General features: G+C 30.9%; 1 protein-coding gene across 1 annotated transcript in view; it reads left to right on the forward strand.

Annotated features, from left to right (window-relative positions):
• Window positions 1-1895: 1895 nt before the first annotated feature.
• The window catches only part of LOC139493041 (uncharacterized), an 88402-nt gene continuing 64041 nt past the window's right edge, over window positions 1896-26256 (forward strand). Inside the window, exon 1 of the mRNA XM_071281181.1 lies at window positions 1896-1983. Coding sequence (XP_071137282.1) covers window positions 1896-1983 — 88 coding nt within the window. The remainder of the gene's footprint in view (window positions 1984-26256) is intronic.

Genomic DNA, 26256 nt, shown 5'->3' on the forward strand with positions numbered 1-26256 from the left:
TTTTCTTTAATGATAGCATGATTATCAATCCCCTTTTTGTTTCTTTTAGAAATTCAATACTCTTGTGAAATAGAAAACGTGGACTTACATATACAGATAATAAATTGCATTCAGAGCATAATGTTGAAAGTGTGTTAAATCTGTTTGAAACAGTGGTTACATTGGCATTCTCTTCTTTGCCATTTTTTCATGCTGTACAAAATTTCAGTTTGTGGCCATACATGTTACATTTTACATTTATAACATTTGATTTTCTTTCCAAATCTACACGAGGAGGTTTTATTGTTAAGTTCACCACAATTAGCACATACATCAGACTGACCTTTATGTCATGGTTTTTCTGTTGCCTTAACATTCGACCAGAGACATGTCTCTGAACAATCTGATGTGCCTCTTCCATGTGTTCTTGTAATTCCCATGCCCACTGATTCTGAGGTATTGCCTTAACTTGGGATATTATTTATTGTTTTAATGTATCTGGATGTTAGTCTGGAGTTGAAATGAATATAGACACCTTTATTCTGGCAGAAACTGTCAATCATATAGTAATTACATCTCATACTGTCGTATAAAAACCAATCCAAAATGTTGACACAGTTTTTGTAGGATTACATTTGCCCTGTACACATTTACATCATTTCCTGGGGGAGTCCTGAGACTATGATGTTACAATCCTTATTGCTACACGAATGAGGTGTCCATATCAGACTTTTATGGTCGTCTACATCTTTTGGGGTTTTTTCCAGCACTTACATCATTTCGACCAACTTGAAGAATAATATTCTCATATGTTCTTAAGTTCATTTTCATAATTTCACTAGTGATCTTATAAATGTTGGCACATCTGAATGTTCAAAAATCTGTCTTAGATAGGCCAGAAGTTCAGATTTCTTTTAGAATGGATGAACCGATAATTATGTTTTTATCACTGGATTTAGATTGTTCAAAATTTCGGGTTTTGGTAGATTTTAGGTGTTGAATTTGGTTTTCAGGCTGGGATTTATTTTTGGTGATAGTTTGGTATGGTTCCTTATGAAGTTTCAATTTTGAGAGCCTAGGAGCTGGAATTAGCACTGTTTGTATTTACACATCACGTGTGTTGACAAATGTTGATGTTTGATAATCAATAGATATAGCTAAACTTTCAGTTTGTATGGAATCATCAATGCATTTTTTCACCAATTTTGATTCAAGACCATTAATAATCTGAATTATGTCCTCCCTACTTTTCCCATCATATTTGAAATCAGTTTTTGATTTGGAAAGTTCAGTTATTGAGTTTAATGAGAGGTTAAGTTTTTGAGCTTGATCATTAATTCTCTTCGGACATTTGTCAGTTCTCTTTGGAAAATTCAATGGAACTTTTTAACATTTCTTCTATAAATTCAACTGGTGTGGATGATCTTGGTTGGGATGAAGTGATTTCTTTTTCAGGGGATTCACAGGTTCCAAAAAAGTGTCAATCCAAGTATAAACAATACAACCTTGAATATTAATTAGATAATTAACCAGTACTTACATCTAATGCCACTATTACTGAGTTACTGACAGTTTTGTATATATTTCCATACTGAAAATGACTTTTTATAAAGTTAAGATCGTTATCGAAAATTCTCTGTACATCTTGTAACATATGTTGTGCGACTATGCTATGTTACACTGTGCTTCTTTGGAGATAATTGTAAAATGTCTGGCACATTTTCAGCTGATAAATCCAGTGAAATACTTTCATTTTCTGAATTTTGTTCACTTGACTTACTATTTCCATTAAAAAGTATAGTTGCTTTGAAAAAATGAAACAGTGATTTCACAGCAGTAAAACTGTTTAGTAAAGACATGGTGTTTAGACATAATCCACTTATCAGGAGCACTCAGAAACACATCCAGAATAGAACATGACGGTGAACGAACCTATATTACGTAGGGTTGTAATGAATACATGGTGTGGTCCTTCACTTAATGATACAAACAAGAATGAATCAAGTCAGTTCATAAGGACACATATTTATTCTTCCTACTCACTTGTTTTTCCATGCAAAACCCGAAAAAAGATTTCTTTTTCTTTTTAAAACCTGACATTTTAAATGAAGTCACAAAATTACCCTTCACAATGTAATATATAGTTTTATGTGAAGTAGGAGCAAATAATGTGTCGTTGCGTTTATAACGTCAATTAATGGAAAAAAACTCGACTTAAAAGCGTAAATCTATTAAACCGACTGTAATCGTACTCGAAATAAAAATTGTTTTTAACTTGATTACTTATTGCATAAAAAACAATTAAATCCAGTCAATTGATGAGGGCAATAACCTTGTGGTTGTTACTTGGGAAATGATTGAGGAAATTACGTCATTCATTACCCTGTTCATTATACATCTTATAGTTTTACATTTAAATTTGGTATTAACATAGGTTCAAGCGACTTTGTACTTTAACAATGAGTGCATTTCAAAACATAATACATGTTAACACAGAACCAAATACGTATCAAAGTTTATTTGTTGTTAGATTTTAATTAATAGCATCTGATAGTTGGTTTAGGCCACTATTTTCTACGTAAGCAAATGCCTGTACCAAGTCAGGACTATGACAGTTTTTTAATGTGTTTGAGCTTTTGATTTTGCCATTTGATTAGAGACTTTCCGTTTTGAATTTTTCTCGGAGTTTGGTATTTTTGTTTCTTTACTTTGATTAGTTTAACCGTTCTGTGATTCATGACTCCAAAATATTGATATAAAATTTTCTGATTAGTGCCTTGGTTTACATTTTTTGTCGTTGTTAACAGAGGAACTTATTTTAATAGATAGTTCTTTGCTTCTCTCTATTTAATATTTCCCATCATCAATTATATACTTTCTTTTGAATTTAGACTTTGAAATGTTTCAATTAATTGGGATAAAGTTTTTAAATACCATTTTAACATTGTGTGCACCACAAATAACCGAAACTTTACAAATGCGGGTTAAATGTTTACCCATTCACTTCCAATTCACTTCCAAACCTCATAATATCATTAGAAATCTGTTTGATATTGTTGTTTTATAAAGGTTATAAGAAGTTCAGATACAAAAAAGGCTTATTAAGAAATATCTTATCTTGTATATGGCTTCCGATCTGGATTGCTGCTCTTAGTAATATTGAAACTGACTGTTATAGTTCGTAATACCAAAAACAATTGCTTTTTTATGAATAATTTAAAAGAAAAACAGAAAAAAAACTGTAGCTATATTTACCAATATGAAACAGTGTTGAGTGTGCGTTATAATTATCTTAGTCATTGTTGAACGATTAGATAGAATGGTATCCCATGGTTTCCTGAAATCGGCCGTTAATGATACTTTGAGTTACCGCTATTGTGACCATTCTTTGAAATAGCATATAATTGTCAACTTTCCTAAAATAACTCCGTTAAATTCAAAATAAAGACAGGGTGATGTGGTGCATGTAAAATTACCAATGACATACCATCTATAGTCCAAAAACGAAAGATAAAAAGAAAGATTGTCGTACTATTTCCACAATTTGTAAGCTTAAACAATCCACATACAACAACATGTAAAACATTACGATATTGAAAACCAACTACCGTATCAGTATTACACACTTAAACCAAACAATCCAATGTAAAAGACAATAACAAACGACAGACGACGTGACTAAGTTGAATACTTGTGTTTAATTCTTTGTTCTTTTGATCAATAAAAACTGTTAATACAAACCAATATGTTTCAACCAACCATCGAAAACCACCAGATTACAATTATATAGCTTTGAATGATACATGCATATAGTGGCGGGATTAAACATTTTGTAAGAGTTCAATTTTCTACTAACCTTGGCCAGCAACAACACTACAATAAGCACAAACTGTACATATGATTTTGAAAGGGATTACCCATACTCATTCTGGGGGTTTATATACCTTCAGTTGATATAAACATTTTCAGAACAACCAAAAACATTATACTTTGGACTTTTTCCACGAAACGTTGTTCTATTTTGTTTTTTCGGCTACTTAAAAAAATGAAGTCAATTTAATTAAGTATAAACGAATGTAGTTATACAACGATAAAATACTGATTTCATCCAGTGCGAAACTAATGAGGTCAGACGATCTGTTGTAAATTCGACCATGTGTATTTAAATTCAATTTTGTTTATGCAGTAAGCCTGTTTGAAGACCACATTTTCTTTAAAGTTTGAACAGCAGACATTGAATATGTTATATTTTACGATTTTAAGATCCATTATTTCAAAAAAGTTATTTTTGAAAGTTTTTAATTTCGTGTCAATTGATTTGGTTTAACATGTAACGTACGTGACACTTTAAAGAAATAAAAAATAGGGACGTTAAGATTTATGTTATTCAATTGATCATATATCTTATGATGATTGTGTCAGTAGTGATGTTACCCTGTATCAGTGCTAGACACGAAACTTTTCTGAGAATGTAATAATTCGTTTCATCATTGAAATCAAACCTTGCTAATGCGGAATACCATTATCGAGTTAGTGCTATACATTTGTACAATTTTGAATAGTAGAACATATTTAAGAATTATGAAATTTTTGCACTTTATTGTATTCATTTCCAAGGCTAATTTGAGAATAACAGTTAAGTACGCCCAACATGTGAACCTATAGGTAATCACTATAAATTATAACTTCATTATGCAATCTATTTTGTAAGTTAATCTTTTCGAAACATGTACAAAAGTTAATGTTCTACCTTTTCAGCTTTTGACTTTAAAATATTGTAAAATAAATGTATTACTTAGAGACAAGGTATGGTAAGGGGTGTGTTTGGCCCCTTCCTGAATAAGTTTATATATAGATCATTGATAGCCTTTGTATAGAAACTATTTAAAACTAAGATTTTTTTGTGTTCCGGTCAAAGGAAGGTTGACTAGCAACGGCTTTTTTAAATAGCCAAATTATCACTAATGCATCGCTTTCTCGTTCCAAAAAAAGAATAATTCAAAATAGTGTGGTTTGTTTAACAATAACCTGAAGTTGCAAATGAATAGTCTCTTCAATTTCAGTTTTATAAATGCTTAGCAACAACCAAGCAACAAACATTTTCACTAGCAAGGGTTTGAAAATTTGTAATTTCTACCATATGAGGTATAAATATAGCCAGCATGTTTGAAGATGTAGCTACCGTAAATGATTTTTCCTTCATTTTATGATGCCCATGTCATCATTGTTTTTAAGAAGTTCATATTGACCATAGCAACCCAAAAATTGCTTAGCAACAGCCAAAAAAGATTAAATTAAATTTAACTACAAAATACCTTTGTTCTTTTACTGTACAAATTAAAGTAAAATCAGCTAAGTATGGTTTATACATGCAAGACTAACTAGCAGCAAGAAATGAAAGTAAGTCCATTTTACATATTCTTCTCCCGTCAAGTTAAAAGCCAAAATTGGTACTTTCGACGTAACGATACAATCTGCAATATATCATGCTAATAAAAAAAAAATGAGCAACCAAAATAGTGCCTTAAGTGGGATATTGGCATTATTATTTTATTTTGATGAAGAATATTAACTCGTATTATGTTACCCAAAACAGAACAAAACAGTATTTGATAAAAGACAGCTACCAAAGAATTGGTCAGATTATTTGACAAAATGCATCAATAAAAATTATATTCTCAAAGAGGGGCAAAAAATACGAGAGGGACAGTCAAACTCATAGATTGAAAATAAACTGGTAACGTCATGACTAAAAAATAAAAAGACAAACAGACAAATTATAGTACACAAGACACAAGATAGAAAACTATAGACTAAGCAACACAAACCCCCACCAAAAACTGGGGGTGATCTGAAGTGCTCCGGAAGTGTGAGCAGATCATACTCAAAGGGGCAAATAATAATAGACTAAGAATGAACAGTCTTACGTTAACAAGTTAGGTAAAATAAAAAAAATAAAAGCTTTATATAATAAGTGGCACAATTATAATTCATAAATAAAAGTCAAAGTTATGAATATAGCATTTTATATTTACATAATGATTACATTAACAAAAAAACAAGTAGGTTAAAAATGCTATTGGAAATTCAGTATCCGATTAATACGGTTTAATAAAATTGAGAATGGAAATGGGGAATGTGTCAAAGAGACAACAACCCGACCAAATAAAAAACAACAGCAGAGGGTCACCAACAGGTCTTCAATGTAGCGAGAAATTCCCGCACCCGGAGGCGTCCTTCAGCTGGCCCCTAAACAAATATATACTAGTCCAGTGATAATGAACGCCATACTAATTTCCAAATTGTACACAAGAAACTAAAATTAAAATAATACAAGACTAACAAAGGCCAGAGGCTCCTGACTTGGGACAGGCGCATAAATGCGGCGGGGTTAAACATGTTTGTGAGATCTCAACCCTCCCCCTATACCTCTAACCAATGTAGAAAAGTAAACGCATAACAATACGCACATTAAAATTCAGTTCAAGAGAAGTCCGAGTCTGATGTCAGAAGATGTAACCAAAGAAAATAAACAAAATGACAATAATACATAAATAACAACAGACTACTAGCAGTTAACTGACATGCCAGCTCCAGACTTCAATTAAACTGACTGAAAGATTATGATTTCATCATATGAACATCAGGCACAATCCTTCCCGTTAGGGAAGTATTTATAGCAAATACGCATTGCTGGTGCAATGCCATTGTTTGTCAGTTTAAGTATCCTACAGTGTAACTATTCTAACACTTAATTAAAGCAATATTTGAAAGAAAGTAATACTGAACGCAAAGTTCAAAGTTTTTGTCGAGGTCAGGGTTCAGAAGTAAAATAGACACTTACGAAGATGTGTAGACGAAGAAGGCACCCTTCATGAACATTTTCAATTTTCTCTGAAAATTCATTATTTCTACGATAGGTTTCCTGAATTCAACACGTTGATCGTCAGTGTATAGTACCATTTGCAATTCCCCAGCATATCCTTATTTCATTATTTAAATATGATGCTTATCTTTATTGAAACATATACATACAAGTATGCACTTGGTAAGACATATTTCATGAAACACCAAAATATTTGAATTTGATTAGAAACGTACACATACTTCATTAACACATTAATGTTGCGGCTAATAAGTATTAGTGAAAATGGACATAGTAACAGAACACAGTTTGAAACACAACCGTATAAGCACTAGAAAAAAAATTAAAAGGTGCTGTATACGTTTAACCAAATGTTCGAAGCCGAGCATTTGAGCGCTACTTCACAGAGTCTTACCCAGGCATATTTTTTCTTACTCAGAGACGACAAGCCTTTGCTATGACAGATAAATAGAACCACTTATTTGGGCCGTTTAAACTGGGTTGAAATATTCTTTCGAACAATACAAACAAAAAACAAACTAGATAGTGACGATGCCACAATTTTTGCTCTGTCATATGCATGAGTATAGTTACACATACTTTAATTAAGGATTTGACAAACAGTGATGTTGAAGTACAACTCACTGGAAATTGTTGCGCTGTAAGCAAGACACATGTATGCTCCCGACTTATCATAAGACATTATAAATGTAAAATTATGTTGACCTATTTTTTTTTAAATTTTTATTCTTAATGTATTCACCTGCAGGACTGAATGTTCAGTCAAAATGTTTAAACTTTCAAGGTGTAGTAGTCATCAAGTTCAACTTCCTATATCCAGTGATCACCAAGTTCAACTTTCTGGTATTGAATAAATATTTGAAGTTCTAAAAATCTTATTTATTGCGTTAGAGACATTATAATGTCAATTAAATTTATCAATTGTACCAAAAAATATTAACTAGGTTCAAATATGTCATTTTGAGAATATTTGAAAAAGAAATCACGTAGCAATGCACACATCCCATATGTGTATAATAACTTATTAGATAGTAAGGTTGTCGCTAAAAAAATGTAGGAGGTTAACCGACAAAAACATGTCCAAGTACATGGCATTCAAAAAAATAAAAAAGCCTGTCGAAATTCCCACCTTTATTATGTATAAACACATCTTACAAAATATTAAAACTGTAGCTCAAAAAAATGTAGGAGGAGAAAGCCAGACATATATATCCGGACGGACAAACAAATGGATGGTCGGACTGATCTAAATTAATATTCCCACTCGAAATTTTGTCACGGGGGAGGGGTATGGGGGCATATTAATATGAAATTGAAATCAGAGGCACATTTTAACTGAACATGTACATTGAACAGGTTAGAAGAACCAGTGAACTCTGGGATAAGGTATAGATTTGGCATTAATGATTGTCACTTAGACAGAACTTTAGACAAAATAGCTATAAATGTTTGAAATTGCAAAAAAAAAATACATTAAACATGTTTCTTTACGCATACTTTATTAATCTGTTTCCAATGGGCCTTATCCAATTTGTATTTATGCAAGTAGAATATGTTGAAACTAAATTTGTTGTAGTATGTTTTAATTAGAAATCAAAACAAGAGCTGAGTAAATGAAATGCTACTTTTATTTTGTAATTACAGCTTGTCAAAAGATTGTTCACATATATAAGAAAAATGTATCTATACATAAATAGGGTGTCAATACATAAATTACTGTATGATGTTCCTGTATATCTTAAGTATTATGAACTTACTTTCAGTATCTGCTATCAATGTTAAGTTATATATAATACTTTGGTTTTTGACAAATTTTCGTGCATAGCGCATTAGTGTAGTTTTGTAAACATATCTTCGTCTTCCTATAAATATTTTCTTTAAATTTTTTCCACTTTGCACGCCACGTAAAGTAACGACAATGACATGCCTGATGGAATTTTTTAACGACCTTGACTGGCACACCATCCCGTGCAGGGTCGGCCTATTGATAATGTAAAACGACTGAATAAATATAAACAAAACATATTTTTCTGTAGACGGTGAAATAGAAAATTTTCAAGTGCAAAATATGTTAATTTTTAGGAAAAAAACATCTTACTTCAGAATTATAAAAAGATTTTAATATATCTAGACCTGATAATTAAATTCATTTTAATGTTTTTTTGAATATTTGAAAATTTTGACGAATGGAAATATATTCACCATATTTCAAGAGACACCCCTCTGCATTTGTCTGCATGGACAGGTTTAGACTGTTTTGAATTAATAAATAACACGTACAAAATATGACATGTCCATGACTGGATACGACGTGAAAGCTAGTCGTAAGTGATAGTCTGATCAATTGTGGACCCCGGAATAATTGTGTAACCAGCGCCGTTTCGTTTGACGTATCATAATGACTTCAATCCGAAATTGTAAGCAATCGGATTATTTTTTGAATTTTAGACATGAGCGCCAACGTAGACCACCATAATATGTTATTAAATGAAAGATATATAAGAGTACAGTTGATGGTCGTAAACTTCATGATGGTCTACGTTGGCGCTGATGTAAATTTGTCTCCAAACATAGATTTTTAACTCTTTTTGTCGTTCATAGCTTTTTAAGGTCTGAGTTTGCACACATTTGAGCACCTAAAACCTTAAAATAAGGTTCCACTGTTGCAATTACTGCTCGGTTAAAGCACACAAATGACTTCCAATATATTGACATAACTGTCTCACACATCCTTGTCTACACCCTTACTACGGTACCATTTCTAAGAAATAAGAAATGAGGATTTAGATTTATGTTACTGAAAATAACAGACACCTGACTGTTTCTAAGTTCTGTCTTTCTATTAGTTTATCATATTTAAGTATCATGGACAAGATATAAGTTAGTATAGAAAACATATCAACAATGATTGCTGTTGATATTTCTAGAGATTTCATACCAATAATATTTACCCATTGGTACAAGAAGTATATGAATTTGATAAGTCCTTGTATAAAGACAAAATTCGTAGTTAATATAGTTTTGCTCTAAATTTATTACAAAATGAAAGATAAGTTGCTGCAGATTTTGAAGCTCATGATCAACCACATTGAATATTCCATAGAGATGAAAGTTTACTTTAAGACATGAAGTTCAAACAAATCAGGTTTGCAGTAAACTTTCTTTTGTAACAGACATTTCAAAATTATTTCGAAATAACCCAATAGAATACGACATCAAACTAAATGATATCTTATGAAAGAGTCAAACAATAAATCTCTTAATTTTTTTGGAGTGACATTAGCCTGCAAGTAAAACAGAAAGATATAAAAATGTACCTAGAAAACAAAGGTAATGTACATTTTGTATTAACGTTGATCATGAGTAGCATTTTTTCTAGCTTGCAAAATTAAGTCAACATTAAGAGATCTGTTGTTTTAAAAATGATAATATAAAACCTCTTTAAACGAATTCTCGACCACTTTTCAAGCTAAAATAGGTTTCAAATCCTGAGTCTGAATCTTTGACAGCAGTTGATGACTTTGTAAAGCGTACTTGCAAAAATGAGATAAAAGTTCATCGAAAGTTACACTATAATATCTGTTTGTTTTCTTGTTTTTTTTTTTGTTTTTTTTTTGTTTTTTTTTGTATGCTTATACTTGTAAGTATTGACTATTATTAATTGCTATATATTTTGTTTTTGCTTGACCCATATATGTGTAATTTTCAAATAAACGTATTTATGTATACTGATCGAGTTAAACAGACATTATAAAACTAAAACCATATTGTTTTTATTCAAGCTCTAAAATGGTATCTACATTTGAAGAAGTTGTTAATTACTGAATGAGAAAGACAAACTATTTTTAAACCATTATTTATTTAAGTAGTTTAATCAAAACATTGCGCGATATGAAATAAGTGTTTCGTTATAGTGTTTAGAAGATCCGAAATAAAATATACAAACACTGATATCGACCCTGCATGTTAGTATCATATTTATAATAATTTGTAATCATACAGTAGAGCTCTTTGAATACCAGAATTTGGAAAATTTTATTGAAGACCTTTAATATGTAATTTTTGCATAAACCATTGATTTTCTTTTTTTAAGTCAATGTGTTTGCATTAATGAAATTATATATCTTATGCACATCTACAATTCAAAAATGTTATTTTGAAGGTACCTGTACAACGATCAAATTACAAAAGAAAATCTTTCATTGTTTCACGGTTCCATGATTTTATAAAACTAATGTTGCCTCATGTATTGCTAGTTTGCTGTCGCAATGATTTAGTTTTGTTCTATTGAGTTTTTTTTCTTTGAAAAGTTTCTACCTAGATTTATAAATTTGGTATTACATGTAAAGTGTACCATTTTCAAGAATTTAAAAATCTAGACGTTGCGATCTATTTTATTGATTTGTTAGAATAACTTTCGGTAATATGGGTTGTTTCAATGGTAAGGTTATTCTGTATCCGTTATCTAATAAGGATAAGATATTTAAGTACTGCAGATCTTCTTGAAATATGTACCACACCTTGCTTTTAGGAATAGAATTATTGATCTGAGGCTACACATTTGCACTATTTTATAAGTAGTACATTTTTTTCATTACAATAAAGATTTGATTCTCTGACAACATTGTTAAATTATTGATCGTCCTGTGTTACTGGTTGGCTTTTGCAATGATTTTAATGATCTTTTTCAATAACAGTTGCAATTTTCTCCAAAAGATCTATAAATTTGTCATGTTTGTGTCAATTTTATTTGGTATTGCATATACTAGTTATCAAAGTCACCAGTATTATAGTCTAATACGCCAGACGCGCGTTTCGTCTACAAAAAACTCATCAGTGACGCTCAGATCAAAACAGTTATAAAGCCAAACAAGTACAAAGTTAAAGAGCATTGAAGACCCGAAATTCCAAAAAAGTTGTGCTAAATACGGCTACGGTAATCTATTCCTGGGATAAGAAAATCCTTAGTTTTTTTCGAAAAATTTAAAGTTTTGTCAACATGAAATTTATTAAAATGACCATATAATTGATATTCATGTCAACGCTGAAGTGCTGACAACTGGGCTGGTGATACCATCGGGGACGAAACGTCCATCATCAGTGGCATATCAAGTGTACAACTAAAAAAAATGTAAATATGAACATTCATTTTTTTGTTATTGGAGTACTGATATAACTTAAAGGGATTTTGGCAGTGGAGAGGTTGCTCGGTATTCTTTTAGGACAAGCTAGTTTACATAAGCAGTGATGACGAAATTCTTAACAAATACGGAATATTATTATTATCGGTTTGATGCTATCCATTTGTGCATTTTATTAGCATGACATATTTTCAGACCAGAAAATCTTTGAATTTTGGACTACTTTAAATTGAATTGCTTGTATTTAGTCCAAAAATAAAAACAAAGATCAATAAAGCAACAGAATATTTATAGTTATTTATAATTTTCTTTTTGCACTTTTTCTAAACATAAGTAAATTTTGATTTAACTTTTTACTGTATTTAATATTAAAATTTTAAATATTCAATAAGACATTTATTAGTAATGTCATTCACACTCTGACTTTTAAAATGCCCATTTAATTAGGTGTGTGAATTTCTTCTTAATGAAAATGTGAGGTAATGTGGTATATAGGGTAGAAAAATCAAAACTTTGAACCGATTCAAAATCACCAATATAAGCATGCAATTTATCAAGTACTTCCAAAGAGTTCTTGACACTCCAAAAGTAATTAATTCCGCTATTTTCGAAGGCCTTATTTGAACAATTTATTATCAGATTTTTAATTGTACAGAGTGTGCTGGTAAGAAGAATAGACAATTTAGTAGTGGAACAATGGCTTGAAGACGAAATAAATTTATATTTGTAAGGTGTTTTGTGTAGCTTCGGAAGCCAGCACATAGTTGGGACTTTCATTGTATTTGGCTCTGCTTGTAAAGAAACTCTGCTTGTAAAGAAACTATTTCGACTAATATAACTTATGCAGCGAAAGTTGCATTCATTAAATAATAAGATAAAGGGACATTCAAGACAGTGAATTAAATTCTGATGTATGAGGCTAGATATCTGTATAATTATGTAATAAGGACTCCAAATCATTAAATTGACAGGAGTTGGATATAACCAAAACTAAACACCAACATTATTTAAACCTTAACTATGCACCTCCTCATCTCTTAATCTTTACAATAAGAATTTTGTTTTTTACTTTTTATATTGGTTCCGATTAGAAAATAAATAGATTTCAATTAGTTAAGAAGATTTCGAATGAAAACTTGCCTTCTCGCAATTATCAGAGAAATACTTCTTGATAAATGTTCGAAGAAACAGAAACCACTCACTTGTATGTCAATAAGTAAACTCACAAAAATACTAACTCCGAGGTAAATTCAAAAACGGAAGGTCCCTAATCAAATGGAAAATGAAAGGCTAAAACACATCAAACGAATGGACAACAATTGTCATATTCCTGACTTTGTACAGGCATTTTCTAATATAGAAAATGGTGGATTAAACATAGCTTTCAAGCTAGCTTAAGTTCTCACGTGTATGACAGTCGCATAAAAATCTATTATATATTGATAAAAGGGCATATATTCAAAGCCTATTGGCAAAGTTCAAGGACACGAATAAAAAAACTATCATTGAACAATAACAAAATGACGAGATGTATCAATACAGAGCCACGTCAAAAACAGACTAAACAGTAAAAGCGATGTTTGAAAGACAAATGAGTGAATAATAATATAACACGTTATTTAGACGATAAACACTGTCAGTACCAAGAATCTATTCTTTAAAACCATCGTGTATAATTTGTGAAGTTCATACAGAATGTTTTTCAACAAGCTCATGGTGCCTTCCTATGAACTTTTTTAGAAAAGAGGACGAGACGTTCATTGATATACCCCTAGTTCATCAACTTTCTGCTCTGACACTGGTGACATTTTACAAAGTCTGAGTAGTTGCTGCATGCACTTGAATACCGAATTCGTTGGGAAATGTATATGCGATATGCACGTGAAGTTGGTATATTGCTACAAAGGTGGGGGAAATTGATAATTTCAAAATTTAAATCGTCTCATCTGTCATAGTTTCTGGCACTGAGATGACCGTGTATGTCATATTCGAGGTATACGTCTACAAATGAGGCGGAAGAAGCCGTGTCTGTGGTTTCTTTAATTTCTAGTTTGGGGGATATATTAATGGAACCCAATCAGAAAAGCTAGGATTGTTAATGGAAAGAACATCATCAATATATCTGAAAATGAAAGTAAATGAGGTGCTTTTTTATTCTCTTGTTTTTGACATTTGTCTTAAAGAACTACGATTCATATGAAAATAAAAAGAGGTCGACAAGGAGAGGCACACAGTTTGTTCCCATAGGAATGCCGACAACTTGTTGAAAAATTCTACCTCCAAATTCAACAAATATGTTGTCAATTAGAAACTCCAGCATACGGATCACTTGTTCCTCTGTGTAGCATAATTTACCTTTTTGTTCACTTTTTAATATATACGCCGTTTGGTATTCCAAAGTAATAAATTTATTTGACCCTTAACAATGACCAAAACCGACATCGATTAGCAAGACATAAAAGGTCATGAAATGGAAATGTACTATAGTTGGTAAAAAAAAAACAGAAATGCAAAATACCATCACTGCATTAATGATTTTTTTGGGTTCATTTGAAAAAAAAATCTTAACGGAATTGAAAAAAATGACCGATTGTCTTTGCCAATATCCTTTTTGACATGCTTTTGTTTTAATTCAAACTAGCCAAAACATATTGCCATTTTTATTTTGACATGATTAAATATGGGTATCCCTCCTTGTTGTCAGAAGATCCCACATAAAGTCTACCAACACAAGTTTCGCGATAGCTGTTGTGAAATATGGCCAATAAGACATGTAAGATAATTATCTAAGTTCATATATGCATAAGTACTATTTATTGTATCACAAACTTCTGTGAGTATGTATGCAATGTATTAACAATTTTCAAGCATTTCTACATCTGCCCAGTTGACTTATATTTTGACTTCAAGATGTTTGTATTTCTGAATAAGGAAAATAATAGGAGAAATAAATTTCAAAAAATTTCCACATTGGCTGGCAATCTTTTTCGGGAATTAACGGCTCTTCAATACTTGTAAGTAAACAGATATATGAAATAAAGATTTGTCGCCATATGTTGTTGGTTTACTGTTTTAGTATATCACAAATATCTTTTTATACATTTGTTCGGGTAAAATAAGATTTTATGATTGTAATTAGTAACGGCATTTGTCTTTTTTTTGAAACCATTTCACAGCAATAATATAATATCATTACATTCGGTATTTCCTTAACGGTTTACCATTTTTAAGATATCAGAACGTTTAGATATTTGTAAATGAATTGATCAGGTAACTACACTTTTTTCATATTACCGACTTATTGAGGAGTTCATATATTTTCGACAGGTTACCTACTCTGTGGTAGGACATCCTGGTACCAAGTCAAGTTAGAGCAACAGTAATCAGTAAAATCAAGCTTTCAATTGCAACAATTTTTTGGTTGAAATTAACTGCTTCATATTTTCTTTACACGACAAAATCATCGGAAAACTGTATATTTCCCCCCAAATTACACCGATTATGTGTTTGATTTTACTTATTTTGGTAGCTCCTACTTGACAGGGTACCAGGATGTCTTACAACAGAAAAGGTAACCTGTCGAAAAATTATATAATCTGGAGTAAAACGTCGGTAATATAAAAATAGTATATTGAGTGGTTTGAATTGTTTTATTTATTCTGTCCTGTATCTTCCAACTGGAATAAGGAGGACCAAATTGTTATAAAATTGAGACTAGTCATACCATAATAGACGCCACCTACGATTTGGCAATTTGCAATATTGATAAGGACCAAATATTTTACTTTGGACTTTCTTCTATTTTGTTTTTTTTTGGGGGTGGTGGTGGGGGGGGGGGGGGGGGGGGGCGGTCGGGTTTATGAACTTGATTCGATGATAATATATGTATCAACCTATATTGATTTACTAGTATAACGATCAATTATATTTTTAAACAGTACACAGTTTGATAAAAAATTGTAGATTAATACTCTAGAATGAGGAGAGAAAATCATTTTATACCAATATTACTTCCCCAAAATGAAATGTAGGTCTGCCAAACTGGAATCGATTTAACTACTGTAAAGCAACGATTTGATTAATAAGACTACTGCTTTTGTATTCAAATTCATCATTAGAAAAAAAATGTAATTTCATATTTTGATTTTTTAGAGCCGAGTTTAAAGTTTAAATATCCCTTTAATTTAGTCATTAAACATGTTAAAGCTATATCATAACTATATGTAGTTATTTAAATCAAACCATATATTAGTATATACATGTATGCAACTAAGATTTCATTTTAATGATGTCAAGAGTCATTCCAAAAAACTTCTCAGTAAATAGTTTAATTTTTTAAAGTATTTCATGTATGATAGTTAATGTTCTGACTTTTCAGCTTTTGATTTTTTTTCTTTTAAAAACAATGCATTACATTATTTGCATTCTCAATATAGCCTAACTTGTCCGATTTTCTTAGATGGTCCTGTATCATTCTCATAACCGATTGTTAACAACATTAATGTTGATCGTTGTTTCAATCACTGCTAGATTAAAACGAACAAAGAACTTCCAATACATTTGTCATTCTTGTCTCCTATAACATTGCTCTACCCCCTTACTTCGTTATCATTTCCAAACAAAAAAGAAAAAAAAAACGAACTAGATTTATATTTTTGAAGTGATCAGACATTTGAAAGTTTTCTGAATTCTGTTTATCTTTTAGTAGATCAGAATTTAGTATTATCGACAAGATATAAGTTGATATATAAAACATATCAACAAATATTGCTATCCATATTTCTGGATATTTCATACCAACGATATTAACCCTATGATACAAGAAATTCATGCATTTGAAAAGTCCTTGTATGTTTACAAAGTTCATAATTGGTATCGTTTTGCTCTAAATATACCACAAAAAGCAGGATTAGATGCTGCAGATTTTAAAACTTATGATCAACCATATAGCAAAATTGAATATTCCATAAAGATGAAGTTTAAACAGATAACACATGAAATTTACACAAATCAGGTCTTCTGTAAACTTTATTTTATTATAGACAGTTCAAAGTTATTTCGTAATAGCCCCAAAAAATACGAGATAAAACTACATGATAACTTATGAAAGAGTTGCACAATAAATCTCTAAATTTCGATTGAGTGACGTTAGCCTAGAAGTAAAACAGAAAGATATCAACATATACCTAGAAACCAAAGGTAATATAAATTTTGTATTAACCTTGATCATGAGGACCATTTTTTCTAGCTGGCAAAATAAAGTCAACATCTTAATTTGTTGTTTTAAAAATGATAATATAAAACCTGCTTAAACGAATTCTCGACCACTTTTTAACCTAAACTAGATTTCAAATTCTGAGTCTGAATCTTTGACAGCAGTTGATGACTTTGTAAAGCATACTTGTAAAAACGAGATAAAAGTTTATCGAACGTTACACTATAATATCTATGTTTTTTTTTGGTTTTTTTTTTGGGTTTTTTTTTGTGTATGCTTTATTTTGTAATTATTGAATGTTGTGGTGTTATTAAGTGCTATATATTGTGTTTTTGCTTGACCCATATATGTGTTATTTTCAAATAAACGTATTAATGTATACCGATAAAATTATGATTCTGATCGAGTTAAACAGACATTATAAAACTAAAATCCTATTGTTTTCATTCAAGCTTTAAAATAGTATACCAGTGGCGGATCCAGAGGGAGGGTTCCGGTGGTCGGCACCCCCCTTTTTTTTAGACGATCAATGCATTTGAATGGGGACATATAGTTGGACCCCCTCCTTTGTCCTGGGTTGGGAACTCCCCTTTTTCATATGGCTGGATCTGCCACTGTATACACATTTGAAGAAGTTGTTAATTACTGAATGAAAAAGACAAACTATTTTTAAATAATTATTATTTCAGGTAGTTTAATCAAAGCATTGCACGATATGAAATAGGTGATTCCTTATCGTGTTTAGAAGATCCGAAATAAAATATACAAACACTGATTTCGACGCAGCTGTTATTATCATATTTAGAAATAATTTAATTTTGGATGTAACGCGTCTTCTGATTGGCTGACGTTATTTTGTTATGAGCCCATATACATAATTTAGTCATGTGACCGTGACGTCATCAACGTTTTTCATGGTTTTCTAGGGTTTAAAATGGAATTTAGAATTAAATTATAAGAAATGACTGTAATATTTTGTCTGTCTATTCAAAATAACATAAAAAATGTGGTGCACACTGTTAATAACCCGCTACGCGCGTTATACAGTGTGCACCAAATTTTTTATGTTATGTCTTCATAGAAAAAATATTACAGTCATTCCTTAAATAATTTGTAACCATTGAAGTATTTCATGTATGATAGTTAATGTTCTACCTTTTCAGCTTTTGTTATTTTTTTATCTTGTAAAAACAATGCATTACATTATTTGCATTCTTGGTAAAGTCTAACTTGTCCGATTTTCGTAGATGGTCCTGTATCATTCTCATACATGTAACCGATTGTAAACAACATTAATGTTGATCGTTGTTTCAATTACTGCTAGATTAAAACGGACAAAGAACTTCCAATACAAAAGTTATACTTATCTCCTATACCCTTACTCTACCCCTTACTTCATTATCATTTCCAAGCAAAAAAGAAATACGAACTAGATTTATGTTTTTGAAGTGATCAGACATCTGAAAGTTTTCTAAATTCTGTCTATCTTTTAGTTTATCAGTTTTTAGTATTATCGACAAAATACACGTTAATATATAAAACATATCAAAAATTATTGCTATTTATATTTCTGGAGATGTCATACCAATGAAATTAACCCTATGTTACAAGAAGCCTATGAATTTAATAAATTGTTGTATGAAGACAAAGTTCATAGTTGGTATTGTTTTGCTCTTAATAAATAACAAAAAGCAGGATAAGATGCTTCAGATTTTGAAACTTATAATCAACTATATTGCAAAATTAAATATTTCATAAGGATGAAGTTTAAACAGATAACACATGACGTTTTCACAAATCAGGTCTTCAGTAAATTTTCTTTTTGGAATAGCAAAATAAAAAAAAAGAGATAAACCTAGAGGATAACTTATTAGGGAGCAACTTTCTAAAACCAGACAATTGATCACTAAAATTCGGTTAAGTGAAATTAGCTAAGAAGTAAAACAGAAAGATATAGAAATATACATAGAAACCAAAGTTATGTATATTTTATAATTACCTTGATCATGCATACCATGTTTTCTAGATTACAAACTTAAATCAACTTAAGGAGATCATCTGTTTTAGAAATAATAATATAAAAGCTGCATATACAAATTTTCAACCATTTTTCAAGCTACAACAAATTTCAAATACTGATGTCGAACCTTTGATGGTGGCAGTTGGTGACTTTATAATGCAATCTTCATACGTGCAAAAATAAGATCAAAGTCTACAGAAAGTTTCACTATCATATATATGTTTGGTATTTTGTATGCTTTTACTTGTAATTGTTTACTATTGTGTTACTAAATGTTATAGTGTGTGTGTTTTCTTGACCCATTTGTATGTTTTTTTGTAAATACACTAAAGACTTATTTATCTAAACCTATGCAATTATGATTCTTATCGAGTGACATTGTAAAACTAAAATCATACTGTTTTCATTCAAGCTCTAAAATGGTATTTAAATTTGCAGACGTTGTTGTTAATGAATGAATGAAAAAAAGGCAATCCATTGATAGTCCATTATTATTCCATGTAGTTCAATCAAATCTCCGAGTGATATCAAATGAGGGGTTTAATATCGTGTTCAGAAGATCCGACACTGATATCAACGTAGCTGTTTTTAGCTTGTTCACAAAGAAATTTGTGGTTGTATACATAGAAATCATTGATTATACAGTATTACTCTTTGAACACAAGGATTTAAAAACCAATTTTGTATAACATTAATATGTACTTGATTCAAGAAATCAATTACAAGGACGTTAAGTTTATGATATTGAATTGATAAAATAGCTTAATATGATATGCAATGTTCTTAGTGGTGATGTTACCTTGTATCTGCTTAGGACAAGATACTTCACTTGAGTAGATCTGAAAACAATCGAATCACATCTCTAGAAGTAAATCTCTTTCGAGGTTTGACGGCTCTCACAACATTATAAGTAACTTGATTCTAAATAAAAATCTCTTCCTGTGTTGCTGGTTTGCTCTCGCATTGATAACATTTATCTCTTTAACAATCAAATACCAAACAAAAAGACTTTAAAGTTTGACGGTTACATGTTTTTGCAGAAATCAATTTCCTTGGTGTGTTCCTGGTTTGCTTTCGCAATTATCCAGCTTTTCTTTTTAAAACCATTTTGAAATTTTTCAACTTGGATTTGTTAATGTGTTTCAATCTATTTCAGTATTACATGCAAAGTGTACAGTTTTCTAGAAATCAAATATAAGGACGTTTAGATCGATGTGTGATGTGTATGAGCTTTTGATTATGTTATTTGATAAGGGAATTTTCGTTCTGAATTTTTCTTTTGAATTTTTTAATTAAATGACAAGACTGCCAAAAGTCGTCTTAATTCGGCCACTCTTGTATTTTGCATTATCTAAAGGTAATCAAGAGGATTTCATTTTATAAAAAAGGTATTAACTAATACGTATATATTACAAGGAAATTCTGCGCAACAATTGAAATAAAACGCTGGACATACATTAAAAGGTTTGACCGCTCTTACAAAACTGTAAGTAACGTGTTTCCCTTAAACATAATTTGCATTCGCTAGATGCTGGTTTGCTGTTGCAATGATTTAATGAATCGTTTTAAAAACATTTTATTCATAAATGTAATGCAGACATAAGGACTTATTATTTTGTAGATACAATGTACCTAAAGTCCAACATATTTACAAACGTCCTTATATGTTGCTGGTTTACAGTCTTATTATATCACCCTTATTCAAAGTAAAATAAGTTTTTGTAAAAGCAATATTTATAGTCGGTGTTTTTATTTTATACATATACCAGTTTAAAGAAGTAAAAAAAGTTATTTAAATTGATGTAATTGAATAGATAAGATAGCTTTAGTCCATATAATTATTGTCAAAGAATAGGTTACCCTGCATCTTACAGTACATGCACATTATTGAACTTTAAGAAGTTTTTGTGTATTTAAATTCGTCTTTTTAGAAATAAAGCTACAAAAAGACCAGATTAGTGAAGATTTTATCGGAGATGTACAACATGCTATATTAAACATAAAATACAAAAGTCAAACCTGAATTAGGCTATTCCTTGTACAAAACATTTGTCAGTATGTGAGCAATATTTTATCAAGTTTTTGACAAATGTATTTCACTACCATTGGTCTTCTTTTTTAAATGTTAGTATGTTTCCATTTATGAATATGACAGAATTGATGCAGAAATTCGTTTCAATTTTTTTTTACAGGTACTTGGGAAACAACCGAATAACAATGATGGATGTCAATATCTTTAAATATTTGACAGCTCTGGAAATACTGTAAGTAATTGGATTCCACAAAACATAATTTGCCTTCATGTGTTGCTGGTTTGCCTTTTGAAAAATCTAATTCATCTCTTTGAAAACATTTTTAATTTTCTACAAAGGTTTTCAAATATGATTTGGTATTACATCTTAAGTGTACCATTTTCAAGAAATAAAATGTAAGGAAGTTGAGATTAATGATAATGAATTAACAAGATAGCTACAGATGATATGAAATGTTCTAAATGCTGATATTACCCTGTACCTTTTTAGAATAAAACGTTTAATTGAGAAGAGATGACAGAATTTGTATTGATATTGATAGAAAATTTTGCAAAAAAAAGTTAAAGCATTAGCAATCTGGTGCTATGAATAAGTATTTTTTTTTTTATCTGAAATCCACATTATCGGAACAGTAAAATCTTTGCTTTTTAAACAGATATACTGCACTTCTGTTAACCCATTATTGTCAACGTTGTTTTGTGTACATTGAGGTTTTGTAGTTACCGACAGACAAATCGAATTATAATTACCCATATGTTGCTGCTGAGCTATTGCATTAAATCACCTGCTCCTTTTATTTCTTTTAAGTCACATACCTTTTTTATGAAAGCAAAAATTCAGTTTTATATCATTTTGAGAACTTTTAGCATTTTTTCCAAAGATGGTTAAATATCGTTTAAATTTTTTTTGATTAATTTCACACATAATGTCGTTAGTTTTCTCGTTTGAATTGTTTTACATTCATCATAGTTTTCCATTTGTATGATATGTTTGAGATTTTCATTTTGTCATTTGAGACGTTCCGATTTGACTTTTCCTTGGAGTTTTTTTTTTGTTATTTTACTGTTTGTTTCATTGGCAATCATATCACGTCTTTTTATTTTTGTTATTTAAAAAAAGATATAAAAGATGGCCGTTTAAATTAATGCAATTGCATAGATCAGATCGTTTAAGCTCATCTAAATGTTGTCTATGGAAAGGTTGACCAGTATGATTTTATGATACAATAGTTAACTGGGCCAGGAATGACAAACTTTTTGATCATTACTGAAACTAAATCTTCTAAAAGAGGAGTGCCTTTATTAATCCGGTGATAACGATTAGTATTTCACATTTTCAGAACAACATAAACATTGTACTGTTTTCAACTGACTGATTTATATTTTGCCCCAAAACTAGCATATATATTGTATGAAGCTACTTAATGTCTTAGGTTATTTCTATTTTGTCCTACTGTAGGGTTTTTAATAAGATATATGCACAAGTTTTAGAGAAGTGCATACATTTCTTTTTAATTCTAGTTGGTACCATTTGTAAAAAGTAAATATTAAAAACATTAAGATGTATGTAATTGATTAGATAATAGAACCTAGGTGATATACATTTGGTCGATGGAGATATTTCCTCATTTCTTTTTGTGACAAGATAGTTAATTGGAGCAAAGATGAAAAGAATATCCTGATAAATTTGTGACTAATTTAATAGTTGGAACTTTTAGATCACTATACGGTCTTCAACAATGAGCAAATCCAATACCGCAAAGTAAACTATAAAAGACCCCGACATGATGAATGTAAAACAATTCAAACGAGAAACTATGGCCTGAATTAGCAATAAATGACAACCTTTGAATTGTGTGCTAACATTCGACTAGAAGGATTAACTTCCTGGGGAGGTCTTTAAAGCATTAAAGGCAGAGAGGACAGAAAATTACGGTAAACCTACCTATATCATGTAGACCTTTAAGGAATACATGGCTTGATCCTTCACGTAATGATACAAAAAATAATAAATCATGTTAGTTCATTAGGGACAGATACATTCTTTCTTCTCCATTTTGTACAATGCAAAGTCGGAAACAGAATTTCTTTTTCTTGTTTGCACACAACATTTTAACTGAGGTCACGAAATCACCCTTGACCATGTAAAATATAGTTTTAAGTGAAGTAGGATACATTCGTGCTTCTCCATTTTGTCCCATGTAAAACCGGAAACAAAATTTCTTCTTTTTCGCACTAGACATTTTAACTGAAGGCACGAAATCACCCTTGACCATGTAAAATACAGTTTTAAGTGAAGGAGGAGTAAAACATGTGTCGTTGTCCTTATAGCGTCAATTATGGGTATCCGATACAGTTTCTCGATATATAATGTCATTTTTATAATTTTGAAATATGTTGTAGGCCTTGACGAGTTATAAAATAAAACACAACATTAAACATCCGTCACCGTGCTCGTTTTCGAGAAAGTTGAGGCTGAAAATTGGGGATTTGTGCAATGTTGTAAAAAAAATTGGGCGATCTAATAAAAATTTTGGAACAAAATATTCTTCGTCGCAAATTATTAATATCGGGTTCAATTTGCAGCTGTGATAAGTGACAATAAGGGAAAAAATAAATCCCTACACGAATGACTATACAATTATTCAAGCTTTGCTTGAAATTACGGACCAGATGCTCAAAGTGGTATTTTTTTAATCCCAAAAATATGGAAATAAAGTGTTTCTGAAAATGTAATTTTTATCATTTTTCTGCATAAACTGCATTTTGTCATGCTTTCTCTAAATCTCAAATAAAAAATATATGTCACCGTCCTGAATTCTATGCTAAACGCGTTTTATCCTTAAAATTGCGTCCACGCTTTTGTAACCTCACAAGTAGGTTAAAGTGCACGACGTCGCTGGCAGACTTTTACGCCGTTATCGCTGCAAATTACCGGCGACATTTTTTAGATGTTTAAATATTGCTTGTAAAGAGCTACCTAACATGCAAAAAATTGATAACATTTTTTTTGGAAATAAAACTACGTAAATAGTTATCAAAGGTACCAGGATTATAATTTAGTACGCCAGACGCGCGTTTCGTCTACATAAGACTCATCAGTGACGCTCATATCAAAATATTTATAAAGCCAAACAAGTACAAAGTTGAAGAGCATTGAGGATCCAAAATTCCAAAAAGTGGTGCCAAATACGGCTAAGGTACTCTTTGCCTGGAATAAGAAAATCCTTAGTTTTTCGAAAAATTCAAACTTTTGTAAACAGGAAATTTATAAAATGACCACATTATTGATATTCATGTCAACACCAAAGTGTTGACTACTAGGCTGGTAATACCCTCGGGGACGAAACGTCCACCAGCAGTGGCATCGACCCAGTGGTGTAAATATTTATCAAAGGTACCAGGATTATAATTTAGTACGCCAGACGCGCGTTTCGTCTACATAAGACTCATCAGTGACGCTCATATCAAAATATTTATAAAGCCAAACAAGTACAAAGTTGAAGAGCATTGAGGATCCAAAATTCCAAAAAGTTGTGCCAAATACGGCTAAGGTAAATCATGAATACATCTCTTTGTTTGTGGTCTAAGTGAGAAATATCTCAAGAAAAATGATTACGAACTGTTGATAATTTTTACGGCTTTTAAAATTAAAGACTCGGCAATTGAGAACTTGACATACAGGTACATGTACTGTACACACTCGTGTATTAACTTATGTATTGAAAAAGAGGAACGAAAGATACCAAAGCGACAGTCAAACTCATAAATCTAAAACAAACTGACAACGCCATGGCTAAAAATGAAAAAGACAAACAAACAGCAGCACACACGACACAACATAGAAAACTAAAGAATAAACAACAAGATTTATACCAAAGGTTGACCTCTAGATGTTTTTTTTTGTCTTGTTTTGTTTGGTGGGCTGCTGTTTCACCACAATACTCCTTTAAATCTCTCTATTCACGTTTTAATCACTTTTTAGAATTTCACATTAACTCATAACATTAAACTTTTATTCGGGTCAATTATAACAATTGAATAAACTTTTGAAGCTCCTAAACAAATTGTATAGCTGACTATGGGGTATGGGCTTTGCTCATTGTCGAAGACCGTACGGTGTTCTATTGTAGTTGTTAATTTCTGTGTGATGTTTGTCTCTTTTGGAGAGTTGTCTCATTGGCAATTATACCACATCTTCTTTTTTGTGTTGTAAGAAAACAAAAACAAAATATTATAAAGGAGAATCTTTAAAAGGATGCTTTTGACCAGACAGAGAAACTATACCATAGTTTTGAAATTTTGATTTGACAAAAACGATTGAATTAATAGCGAGAGGAGTGGACATAATTATTACCTATGCGTAATTTCATTGGTAATATATTTATTTTTTTTACCACAGCACGACGCGTTCATTACTCTGTCTGTGCATCCGGTCCTTATGGTTAATTAGATTTTTCAAGTGTACAATTCTTGCAGTCTGTAAAACTGATAATGTATGGACACGTTCGTAAATCAGTGCATATCAACTATTCTTCAAAAGAGTTATGCCATTCGGAAGTATTAATTATGTTGAAAATTGCATTCCATCATTTCTCTAATATATTTGTAAAACAGCTGCGCTACGAGCATGATATGCCCGTCGTTTCATGAAAAAATAATACATGTTTTTAAAATAACATAGGGGTTGTACAGGAAGTTATTCGAAGTATATTCTGACTTGTTCTTGCTCAAAAGGAAGTTGTATATCACAACATGTTTCTTTGATACCAAATTGAAGCTCAATAAAAAATCAATGAGAACTTAAAAATAAATAAAAGAATCATCACGAAAGAATATACAGATCTTAAGAATAATTTAACTAACAAGCATGTGATTTTTTTATGCAATACTTATCAATATAGTTTCTGGGATACATGTGAAAACCCCTCTTTTTTTACATAAACTCAATAACTCTAAAAACAAAATTTGAATCATGCAATA

Source organism: Mytilus edulis, chromosome 10, assembly GCF_963676685.1.
Source record: "Mytilus edulis chromosome 10, xbMytEdul2.2, whole genome shotgun sequence".
Lineage (NCBI taxonomy): Eukaryota > Metazoa > Mollusca > Bivalvia > Mytilida > Mytilidae > Mytilus > Mytilus edulis.